General features: G+C 33.3%; 1 protein-coding gene across 1 annotated transcript in view; it reads left to right on the forward strand.

Annotated features, from left to right (window-relative positions):
* LOC150095749 (cytochrome P450 3A9-like) overlaps positions 1–12559 on the forward strand; it is a 37584-nt gene that overhangs the window by 8792 nt on the left and 16233 nt on the right. The window contains exons 3-4 of the mRNA XM_090410273.1: positions 5324–5376; positions 11282–11378. Of these exons, the coding sequence (XP_090266399.1) occupies positions 5324–5376; positions 11282–11378 (150 nt within the window). The remainder of the gene's footprint in view (positions 1–5323; positions 5377–11281; positions 11379–12559) is intronic.

Below are 12559 nucleotides of genomic sequence, written 5' to 3' on the forward strand. Positions count from 1 at the left end.
GCAACCTTCGCTTAGGGCTTCGCAGCTAGATCAGCTGACTATCAGGAAGTGAGAGGGGGGGGGAAAGGAAATCGGATGAAGATGGCATTCATAAATTGATTATGAACACATTTACTGCGTTGCAGTTTCAGTAATACTTTTGTGCTTAAATTAAAATCTGTAATAAGCAGTTTTGCCACAGATATAAGAAATATACAGTATATTGATATAACATAAATCCCGTAAAATTTTTTATTCCCAAACAAGAGTGGAAGAACCCCTTTATATTATTATTATTATTATTATCATTATTGTTAAATGTTTGATACTTGAAAATAGATTACAAAACCTAAAAGACTGTTTAATCGATTTTGTTGGAGAACTATTTCAAAAACATACCGCACAAATTACAGAAAAAATTCAACCATTATGAGGAATTTATTAAATTTAATAATAACTTGGTAGAAGGTATGTTACAGACCGTTAGGGAAATTAAAAACTGCGTCAAAGAGCTAACTGAAAGACAGCATAATTTAATTAAAGAGACAACGGACCTATGGCAAGAACTAAACTCTTTAAAGCAACAGTACGAGCTCTCAAACTAACAGCAGCACAAAAATGACCTCCTCATAAATGGTCTTCCAGAAATAGCTACGGAACATCTAAGAGACACCGTAATACAACTAAGCCAAAAAATCGGCTCTCCCATTGAATTAAGAGACATCCAGTCAGTGCATCGGTTACCACTAAAAAGGAAAAGAGAAAATAATACCCGTCCTTCTCCCGTCGTAGTGCGACTCACCAACAGCCTAACAAAAACTACCCTTATAAAAGCTAGCAGGATTAAAAATCCAGTAGTAAAGGATCTGAAAGGAAACCACGACAATACCCCAATATACTTGTCCCAATACCTTACGCCATATTATCAGAAAATATTCTACCAAGCAAGGAAAGTAAAAACAGAAAACAATTACCAGTTTATATGGATAAGAGAGAGCAAAATATTCCTTAGAAAGACACAACACGCAAAACCAATCGAAATAAAATCCGTAGATGACCTCAACAGGCTGTCACATTGAAAGGAATATTGACAACTCGTAAAGAAGGAACAGCACACCAACCAACATGAATGCAGACCATCAAGCAGACGTAATCACTCCGGAACATGATAATTGCCACATTCTGAAATCAATAACAGAATGGAAACAACTGACAATCCCCCAAAAAGGACTATCTATTCTCCACGTCAACATCAGAAGCATTCAAAAATACTGGCTGACCCTGCAAGCTTATCTGAAGGAAGATATAGACGAAATAGACATTTTAATACTGACTGAAGTATCTATGACAAACGAAGAGGCAACCTCCTACCAAATGCCACACTTCCAACAATACAAACACTGCAGACAAACAAAACGAGGCGGTGGTATAATAATATTTACCAAACATAAACTAGAAGTAACAGAAATAAACTATAAATTGGAATACGCAGAAAACATATGCATCGAAATTAAAAACACCAAACAAGAAAACTCCCTGATATTAAACGCAATATACAGACCATCCAACTTAAGCACCACAGAATTCCTAGAAGAACTAAACAGATGGCTTTCAGCCACGAAAGTAGGCACCTCAAAATACTTGATAATAATAGGAGACATTAATATAAACATTAGGAACATAAATAATAACACCGAACAATACCTAGACCTATATAACATAACCCCATCCATACAGTCGTATACACGAGAAGAGATAGTCGGAAACACAACATCCTCAACCTGCATTGATCATATAAATATAAGGGCCCCTCCAAACAGCCACACAGCAGCCGTCATAACATGCAAACTGCCAGACCATTATTTCACAGCATTGCAGTTACACACTGAACCAGAACCCATAAAAATCACTGAGACTACAAAACAGTATCATAGCATTGTAAACGAAGCAATAGTGAACGATGAAATCAGAAAAACAGACTGGATGTAGATAGCATCTTTAGACTCTGCTGAAGCTGTATATAATAATCTTAAACTTGCATTTAACAAAATATATAACAAAGCATTAACAAAAATAAAAATACGCCCCCAAACGAAATAAAATCCATGGATAACAGACAACATACTAACAGACATACATAGAAAAGATGCCCTATGGAAACAACTTAAGAAGTCACCTAACAATATCGCTTTAAAAGCAGAATACAAAAGAAAACGGAATCTCCTAACAACTCAGATTAGAACGGCAAAAAGAAACTATTACAGCAACAAATTAACAACAGCTCAGAATGACATAAAGGAAACCTGGCACCTGATTAATGAAATGCTGGACAATATACACAGAACCACTGCCTCAGAAACAATAAAACACAGCTTTGCCTGCGATCCCAAATCCCTCAAACAATTGGCAAACAACTTTGATCAGCACTTCGTGAACTCTGTCCAAAAGCGACAAGAAACAACTTTTCCTCATACAAATGAACATTCTCCACTAGGTCCACGAGCAACCCAGCCGATGTGGTTCCCCACAGTAACAAAAGAAGAACTATCACTGGCAATTCAACAAATCAATCCTAACAAAGGATCGGGGATAGACAGAATCAGACCAAAAGACATCAAGAAACACTCAACCGACCTACTTCCAGTTATACAAAAACTGTTAAATAAAATCTTCGAAAAGGGACACATACCTGAAACACTGAAAACTGCATTAATCACACCCATACACAAACAGGGAAAAAGAAACATAATAAGTAATTACAGACCTCTCGCCACGCTGCCTGTAATCAACCAAAGGAGCGCATTATACATCAGAAACTCTCCACATACATTGAAAAATTTCACATCATACCCAAAACACAATATGGCTTTCAAAAAAATAAAGGAACAGCAACACTCCTGGACGATATCACAGATCAAGTAAACGCTGCATTGGATAAAAACAGAATAACATTAGTGGTATTCATTGACCTAACAAAAGCATTTGACACACTAACACATAAAACCTTGTTAACGAAACTTACCCATATCACACGTATAGGATCAGCATACAGCAAAGAGGTACATGTAACCTGTGGAGTACCGCAAGGAGCTGTCCTATCTCCCATTCTATTTAACATATACACACACCACATAAGCCAGCTCCTCCTAAAAAGTAAAATCTTCCAGTATGCAGACGACACGGCCATAGTATCCATTCGCAACAATGCAAATATCGCTTACAAAAATATGCAACACGACATCAATCAAATCACTAACTGGTTAACCGAAAACGGCATATATATAAACCCTGGAAAAACAAAGCTAATGGTATTCAAAAACCCCCAAACACTGCCCATAGAAACTAAATATCTCACTATCAAACATTCATCCTCCTATACACAAAATGCAGAACCTAAAATCACAACCATCACACAGCTGAAAACAACACGCTATCTTGGACTCCACTTCGATGCTGATGAAAGTTGGAATAGTCATACAAACTACCTACATACCAAGCTTAGGATAATCGCAAGCAAACTATACAGATTAAAAGACATTGCCCCAGCCCACATAAAAATACTAATCTATAAAGCATTATGTGAAAACATTTTAAGATATACAATCACATCATACGCATTCTGCACAGACTACAGACTTAACAGGTCACAATGGTTGCAAGATAAAATGATAAAACTGATATTCTGGGAACAACCCACTCTTATACAGGAAGCATGGACAAAACACAAAATATTTAAGGTGAAACACTTATGCCACTACACAGTCATGTTAAAACACTACTACAGCCCAACATATAGAGTAACCAGAACAACATATCAAATAACAAGACCACGGTCAACAAACTACATAACATATAAGTACAACAATCACACAGCAAAGCCACCCGAAACTTCTACGTACCTGACATGATATACAAACTGCCGTTCGATAACAGAAACCTAGGAACATACAGAGAGCTGAAACAGGCACTATATAAATAATATAGCGAGAATGAAAATTAGAGCAATTCCTGTTTCTCTCTCCCCCACCACACATGCACACACACACAAACCTATGACACCCCCCTCTCAAAAACTATCACTACAAGAACACAAAGAAACAAACACACCATGTCTAAATCCAACCCTATTTGCACAAAAAAAAGAAAAAAAAGTTAAATTGTAATAGCAGTTAGAGTCTTCCAAGCATGTACCAACAAACAGTAAAATCAACACCTGGCTTGTGACCAGTATAGGAACATAACCATGAAACCACCACCCTCTATCATCTATTATCTTCCTCAGATAAGCTCTGCTAAGCTTCGAGGAAGAAAATTATTAACTTGCAAGTATCTGTTATACACACTTGTAATGCGTTATAAATATTATATATATATAATTACTACAGCAACCATGTATGCAATTCATCTGAGACATAAAAAAAAATAATAATAATCAGCTAACGCCTTTTTATTCCCGTATACGGGGAGTAGGCGAGGCCATTTAGCCCTATCTAACTTTTGGAGACTGAGTGGGCAGTTCAGTCTCCACTGGTACCAATCAGAGATAGATGGCCCAAGGCTATCACTAAGTGGTACTCAGTGAAGAGAGACGGCTCAAATGTGCCGCCATCTAGTGGTCCCTAACCCTAACACAATATATTTAATGTCTGAAATAATGTGGGTTCTACGGTCGATTTTCTTGCGTTTACGGGAGGAAAAACACGCTTGCCCGTGCCAGAGATCGACTAACTTGGGAACCGATCGAAAAAAGGCTTAGAAAAATTTCCTCTAGTCGCCGACTAGACTCGAAACCAAGTCTTCCTTCGTGCGGCCAAGCGCCATGGTTGGCAAATGCCACATCCACTGAGCTACACAGGCTCCTTTTTATTTATTTATTTATTTATTATTATTATTATTATTATTATTATTATTATTATTATTATTATTATTATTATTATTATTATTATTATTATTATTATTATTATTATTATTATTATTATTATTATTATTATTATTATTATTATTATAAATTCAAAAATTCTGTATAATCCTTATTGTAAATACTGTAAATATTATTATTGTTGTAATTTATACTGAGACATAATAAAATGTTTTAAAAATAATAATAAAATAAAATAAAAATAAAGAAGAAATCTATTGATTAAATTAATTCAAGAACAAGATATTCCGGTATCAGTATAAACCTACCAGACGCCCTCTATATTAAGTATTTCGATACTCGTCTGGTCAAATACACACATAAAAGAGCTAATGTTTGTTTTGACGATAAAGTAATAGAAATGTATTTTAAGTAACGTCTACTAAGTGAACAAATACTTCAATTCCAATTTTGCATCTTTTTCAGCCTATGCTGGAAGTTGAAACGGAAAGATATAAAAAATACGGCCGTTTGTATGGGTAAGTGATACTATTAAAAAAAATATATATATATATATATATATATATATATATATATATTAATAAACACGCCCTCTATAATGTGTGATTTAGTTATTTTGATATTTTGTGTTATTTATTATAGTTTATATATGAAATTCATCTTTTCATTGTTAATACTTACACTGTATATAAAAAGATATTATGATTTATACAGGTATATTGCAGGTTGTCAATTCAATACCACATAAATCTCTGTGCGAAAATCTATTATTATTACATTTTCGATATATTATATTACATTATATTATATTTACTGTGGAAGGTCAGAGTTGTGAAGTGTGATTGGACAACATGAAAAATAGTGAAATGTAGTTTAGCACTTAGTAGAAGGGTAGCCACTTCTGACAAGATCAAAATCGAGATAAGATAGGGAATCGTCACGCAATTAGTTGTTGAGATGATGACGTCATTGTGTGTGTGTGACGTCATGTGTTTGGAATGTTAGGAATTTTTCTGGGGGATCATCTGTGTGTGTGTGACGTCCCATTGTTTGTTTTGTTCGCGTATGGAATTATGGGTGATGATTAGAGATAAGATTCGTGTCGTGATTGGTGGGACACTTTGAACAAGATCAAGATAAGGAATGGCGTCGTGAATGTTTGTTACTATAAGATGTAGATAAGTGATGTCATTTGTTAGTTGTAAATAAGTGACGTTATTGTTTTGAATGGAAAAGGGGGATATATTAGTGGATAAGGATTCGTGTCGTCATTGGTGGGACACTTCTGACAAGATCAAGATCAAGATAAGATAAGGAATCGTGATGTGTATGTGAATTATTTTCAGATGAAGATAAGTGACATAATTTGTTAGTTGTAAATAAGTGACGTTATTGTTTTGAATGGAAAGGAAGATATTAGTGGATAAGGATTCGTGTCGTGATTGGAGGGATACTATGAACAAAATAGGGGTAGAGTGAATGGGGAAAGCGATGTCAGTGTCTTGGATGTGTATTGTTATGAGTTGTAGATTAGTAAATGGTTTGTATATGGCATTATGGGTGATGGATAGTGATAAGATATATTTTGGAATGTTTGGAATTTCGCTGGTGTCCCCCCCCTTCTGTGAGGGACATCACGTGGTGTATTTGGTTTACTTAAAAATTGTGGGTGAGATTTAGAGATAAGTAATTGTGACGTTATGTGTTTGGAAATTTCTGGGGAAATATGTCTCTCTGTGATACCACATGGTGTTTGGGTTTGCCTATGGAATTGTGTACGGTGTTTTTGAGATAAGATATCTTGGAATTTTCCCTGGGTGACACACATCAGTCATTGTCATCATTTTTTGTCTTCAGTTGTCTATAGATGACTACTAATTTTCCAATACATTTTGGGCTGTTTCTTTCCTGTTAAAGAGTGGGAATTCTTAGAGTCTTCATGGTGGCAGTGATTAGGCTTTTCTGAATAATTTAATTATATGCTGGTGTCCCTCAAACACACACATTTTTTTTGCAAGGAAGTTATCACTATCAGTTGGAGGTGACATCACTAAAAGAAAATTGGCATATGACAACCTATTTTTCGAATTTACGTTATCTTGTTAACAAATGTTTGGGTATTGGTGTATTTTTTTTAGTTTACCATGAAGAGAAAAACCAAACATCACTTTAAAATTATAAATTAAAAATAAACGAGAGTTAAAGGCTTACATAACTTTTTTTGTATGTAGTCTAGAAATTCTAATGATAATTTAAATTTACTTACAGTCTTTCCAGAATGATTTTTCTTAATGCAAATAGATGTTCCAAAATAGTTGAATTTTTATCCACAGCAGAATACACACAAAACACAAGCTTGAAAGAACGAAATTTCTGCCATAACCTGAAAAGCTATTTGACTTTTGTTCCCTTAGATTTTCTGTCCATTTGGTACACTTAATTTCTTAGCATTCGATCATACATATCTTTTTATTCCCAAGGTGGTGAGTGTAACCTCAAACTGTCTTTTCGTGACTAATATATCCGCCAGCGATTGGTAAATTCCCATCTCTCAATGCAGATAGTGTGTGTGTATTATTTTCCCACACTGTTAATTTCATTAGTCTTGTTTGTAGATAACGGAGTGACTCATATCCAGTGATTTGTTTTCAGTTCTTGTTCTGAGCATGGGAACATTAGTTCTTTTAAAACTTTACACTGTATGATATGTTAAGGTATGCATACAATGTGTCTTTTCATGACTCAATTTCCTCCTTTTTGATGTTTTGCACAGTCTTTCTTATGACACCAACATTCTATTAGAGATTACTAGTTTGGGGTTTTCGAACATGTGAACTTAAATGTTTACAGATATCTCAAACAATGTCAATAGTTAGCATTAGACAAATTTCTAAAAGAATTAATTACAGGATACCAGTTTCCCTACTTTTTTTCAGTTCCCCTAATGGAATATTATGTGTTAAGTTTTGAAAAAAAAACGTTTCGACTGCATGTCACATGTTTTTAAACTTTATTGAAAAACGCAACAACAACAGCACACATGTTTGTTCATTAAGTTACAAATGTATATTTTATATTGCTCAAATATAAAATCATCAATTGCTTACAGTTGCATTTATTATATCCTGGCATCCCTCAAACACACACTTTTTTCCTTTTTTCATAGCTCATACATATTTTATTCTATATTCATATTCTAAAGACTATGGGAATTCTTAGAGTATAGTAGAGTCTAGTGGCACCAGTGTTTAGACATTTCTGAATAATTATATGCTGATGTCACTCAACCACAAATATTAGACATGAAAACTTGCTAATGTAGCCCATGGTAATACTCTGGTGTATGTATGTACCCTATGATTATTCTTAAGTAAAAATAAGACTACTCAGTATTACAATTGCGACTGTAAAATCACCAAATTCTAACAGTTGTACTTTAAGTATGACTTTTTTTTCTAGTCTGTTGCAGGTATCAACATATGTAATAAATAAATTGTCACTTTTCAGGTGAAATATTCTCTACTAAAATTCTGGCTATTAATTTAATACTCGATTCCTTTTGCTTTCCAAGAGTTGACACAGTTTCTTGAAATATTTGAGGGTTTTCATGAACAATAACTTTTAATTCACAGAGTGGATTTTCAAAAAAAAAAAGAAAGAAAAGTATCTGTTTAATTTGTGGCAAGAAATTTCACAAGAAAAAAAAATTAAGTAAGACCATATATATGGTCTTACTTAAAATTGTATAGCACATAAATTAAATAATGTTATTTAATTTACAAGTAAATTAAATAACATTAATTTACACATTTTATTTGAGTGAAATATTATTTATAAATGTATTTAATGAATCTAACATACAGAAAATAAATATAATGAAAAATACAATCTTATTTTTTTGGTCTTTAATCTGCTTGTTAATTTTGCGCTGTTGTTCGAAGGTTCTTGCCATGGTTGCCGAACTGTTATCATGTGGTTTTCGACAATGTGTCTCTCATCTAAAAGTTTCATCCTTTGTGATTGTTAGGAATTTGTTACTGTAGTAATATTAAGGGTCACATTATTATTTTTTCGAAAACCAATACATATATTTTTGAGCATTATTAAAAGCACAGAAACGTTTACTATGTTTTCAAAAGTACTCGTTATATTTTCACGTTTTGAGCATCCAATTCCATTTAAATCAAGAACAGGTCTTCCTATTAATCTTGTTAATGTTTTTGATTTTTCTCTTCCTTTGGCAAGTAATATTTGATATTTGCATGTCGATTCTATCATCCAATTTCTTAGTTTGTCCAGAGATAGTGAACCAATTTCCCACTTCAACAGATGGTTATATTTTATTAACCAAGAATTCTGTTTTTTAACTCTTTCAGGTAATTCATTCCAACTACAAGGTGATTTTGTCAATGCATATATTAAAATAATTCCATCAGAAATACAAGTTTCTTTAGGAAATAAATTTGAACTCTTATTCAAAAAAACTGATAATCAATTATTCCAATGATAACTGAAAATTCCTATTTTTCACCCACTGTCAATTTTTCATATTCGTTTTCCTTCATTCTTCTTCTTCTTAGATTATAATGCTAAGGAATTAAGGTGTACCAAACGGACAGAAAATCCAAGGGAACAAACGTTAAATAGCTTTTCAGATTATTACAGAAATTTCGTTCTTTCAAGCTTGTGTTTTTGTGTGTGTTCTGCTGTGGATAAAAGTTCAACTATTTTGGAATATCTATTTGCATTAAGAAGAGTCATTCTGGAAAGACTGTAAGTAAATTTAAATTATCATTAGAATTTCTAGACTACATACAAAAAAGTTATTGTAAGCCTTTAAGTCTCGTTTCTTTTTAATTTATTTTTTTAAGTGCTGTTTGGTTTTTCTCTTCACAGTAAACTAAAAAAAACCAATACCCAAACATTTGTAAACAAGATAACATAAATTCGAAAAATAGGTTGTCATATACCAATTTTCTTTTAGTGATGTCACCTCCAACTGATATTGATAACTTCCTTGCAAAAAAAGTGTGTGTTTGAGGGACACCAGCATATAATTAAATTATTCAGAAAAGACTAATCACTGCTGCCATCACGACTCTACTCTAAGAATTTACCCACTCTTTAACAGGAAAGAAATACTTCAAAATGTATTGAAAAATAAGTACAGTCATCTATAGACAACCAAAGACAAAATATGATGACAATGACGGATATGTGTCACCCTGGGAAAATTCCAAGATATCTTATCTCAAAAACATCGCCCACAATTCCATAGGCAAACCAAATCACCATGTGATATCACAGAGAGACATATGTTCCCCAGAAATTTCCAAACACATAACGTCACGAGTAATCTCTAAATATCACCCACAATGTTTTACGTGAACCAAACACTGGACGTGATGTCCCCGACAGAAGGGGTGGGCCATCAGTGAAATTCCAAACATTTCAAATATTTATCTTATCACTATCCATCACCCATAATGCCATACGCAAACCATTTACTTATCTACAACTCATAACAATACACATCCAAGACACTGACATCGCTTTCTCCATTCACCCTTCCCCTATTTTGTTCATAGTAGCCCACCAATCACGACACGAATCCTTATCCACTAATATCATTTTCCATTCAAAACAATAACGTCACTTATTTACAACTAACAAATTCCATCACTTATTTACAACTAACAAATGACGTCCCTTATCTATATCTGATAATAACAAACATTCATGACGCGATTCCTTTTCTTATCTTGATCTTGATCTTGTTCAAAGTGTCCCACCAATCACGACACGAATCTTATCTTTAATCATCACCCAGAATTCTATACGCGAACAAAACAAACAACGTGACGTCACCCACACAGATGGTCCCCCAGAAAAATTCCTAACATTCCAAACTCATGACGCCACACACCCAATGACGTCATCATCTCAACAACCAATCACGTCACGAATCCTTATCTTATCTCGATCTTGATCTTGTCAGAAGTGGCTACCCTTCTACTGCACTTAAGTAGTTTAAAACTACGTAAGAAAAACACCCAGCAAATAAACAAATAAATAAATATGAATAGTTATATTTGCAAATATAAAAATAAAATAAATATAAAACATTAGATATAAATAAAAAAGGAAAAAATGAACCTTTAAATATTATCTGAAGTGGTTTAAGACAATGAAATAATTTGCGTGGATTTTAATTCTTATAACAAGTTAGTACGATTTTGTTTTCTTTTTTTTTCGAACACGATGTTTTGTTATTGCTAACAGTTTCATGTTAGTGGTATATATTAATATGTTTTCCCTTGTAATAATGTTGTAGTGATTGTATTCGTATTAATGTTTGGCAAAGAACTGATCCACAAGGATATGGCTATTCTTAGTTGATTAAAGGTTTTATTTTGATTTCAGAAAATATGAAGGACAACAACCATCTCTGTCAGTTGGTGATCCAGAACTTGTGAAGCTGATATTGGTGAAAGATTTTCCTTCCTTTACTGGTAGAAGGGTATGTCACGCTATTAATATTTCCCCATGCTTCTTTACCGCAAATAACATATATAACATATAATTTAACATATTTAGGAAGAAAGAGTGTTTATTTGTTTTATTAGATACGAACATTCGTATCAAAATACATAGTTTGTTTATCGTTTGTTCCTTCGTCCATTTCGTTTTCAAAATTCAAGAATTGAGTAAAACTTCTACCGACTATTGCCATGGAAACACAACGTCATATCCGTCTTGATGAATTAAACAAATACAAGAACATTTCGTTTGTGTGAGAATCCTTCCAAGTAGGAAAAGTCAGTAAGGGAAAAAATAATACGAAGAACAGTGAAAATAACATGGAATTTTTGGAAAATATGATCTATTACAATAATTTTTTTGTTACTTGAATAGTCCATTATATTGTGCATAGTCTTATGTGATTGATTAATTTTTTTTAAAAAAAAAAAGATTGCTTATAAAGTTATTTTTTATTAAATAAAAAAATCCAATTTTGTCCAGTCCGAAGGTGCTCGCCATGGGCGCATGGATGAGCGAATTGGTCCAGTCCTATTTAAGCAAACCACAGGTTTGCTTAACTTAAATTAAAGCTTTTCAAAAATTCCCTACGTTATAATGATTTGATTTCATGCATTTTATCTCTAATCCAAAGCACTCCATCCAACTGACTGAGTATTTAATCGAGGTATTAACGCACGATAAATCTACAATCTTGCATATAAGAGAAAAATAATGTCTTTAATTTTTGTTAATTAATTTTATTTTTCTTAGTTTTCTTAAAATGTATTTCTTAATATACATCATGTTGTTGATCATCTATATACTGCAGGTCATATTAAGAGAAAAAGAGAGATTGGGGGGGGGGCATTGAACCTGATATCAGAATTGAAGATGGTAGTCTTAGCTCTTTGCTTCTCACACATATTTTAATTCTAGGTAAATCCAGTACAAGCCTGCAGATTCCTTACCATAATTGAATAGCTGTTGTAGTAGATATGGTATGAACGTCAGAAATAATAAGACCAAGACAATGAAAAGAGGCAGAATCATTGAAAATGTCAACTGTGTTGTGAATGGAGAACCTGTGGAACAAGTAAACCATTTCAGCTACTTAAGCACAATTTTCAGTGAAGATGGTAAATTAAATATGGAAATAGACAACAGAATCAGCAAAGCTGG

Source organism: Typopeltis vanoorti, chromosome 20, assembly GCF_054136105.1.
Source record: "Typopeltis vanoorti isolate ZY-2024b chromosome 20, IOZ_Tvanoo_1.0, whole genome shotgun sequence".
Lineage (NCBI taxonomy): Eukaryota > Metazoa > Arthropoda > Arachnida > Uropygi > Thelyphonidae > Typopeltis > Typopeltis vanoorti.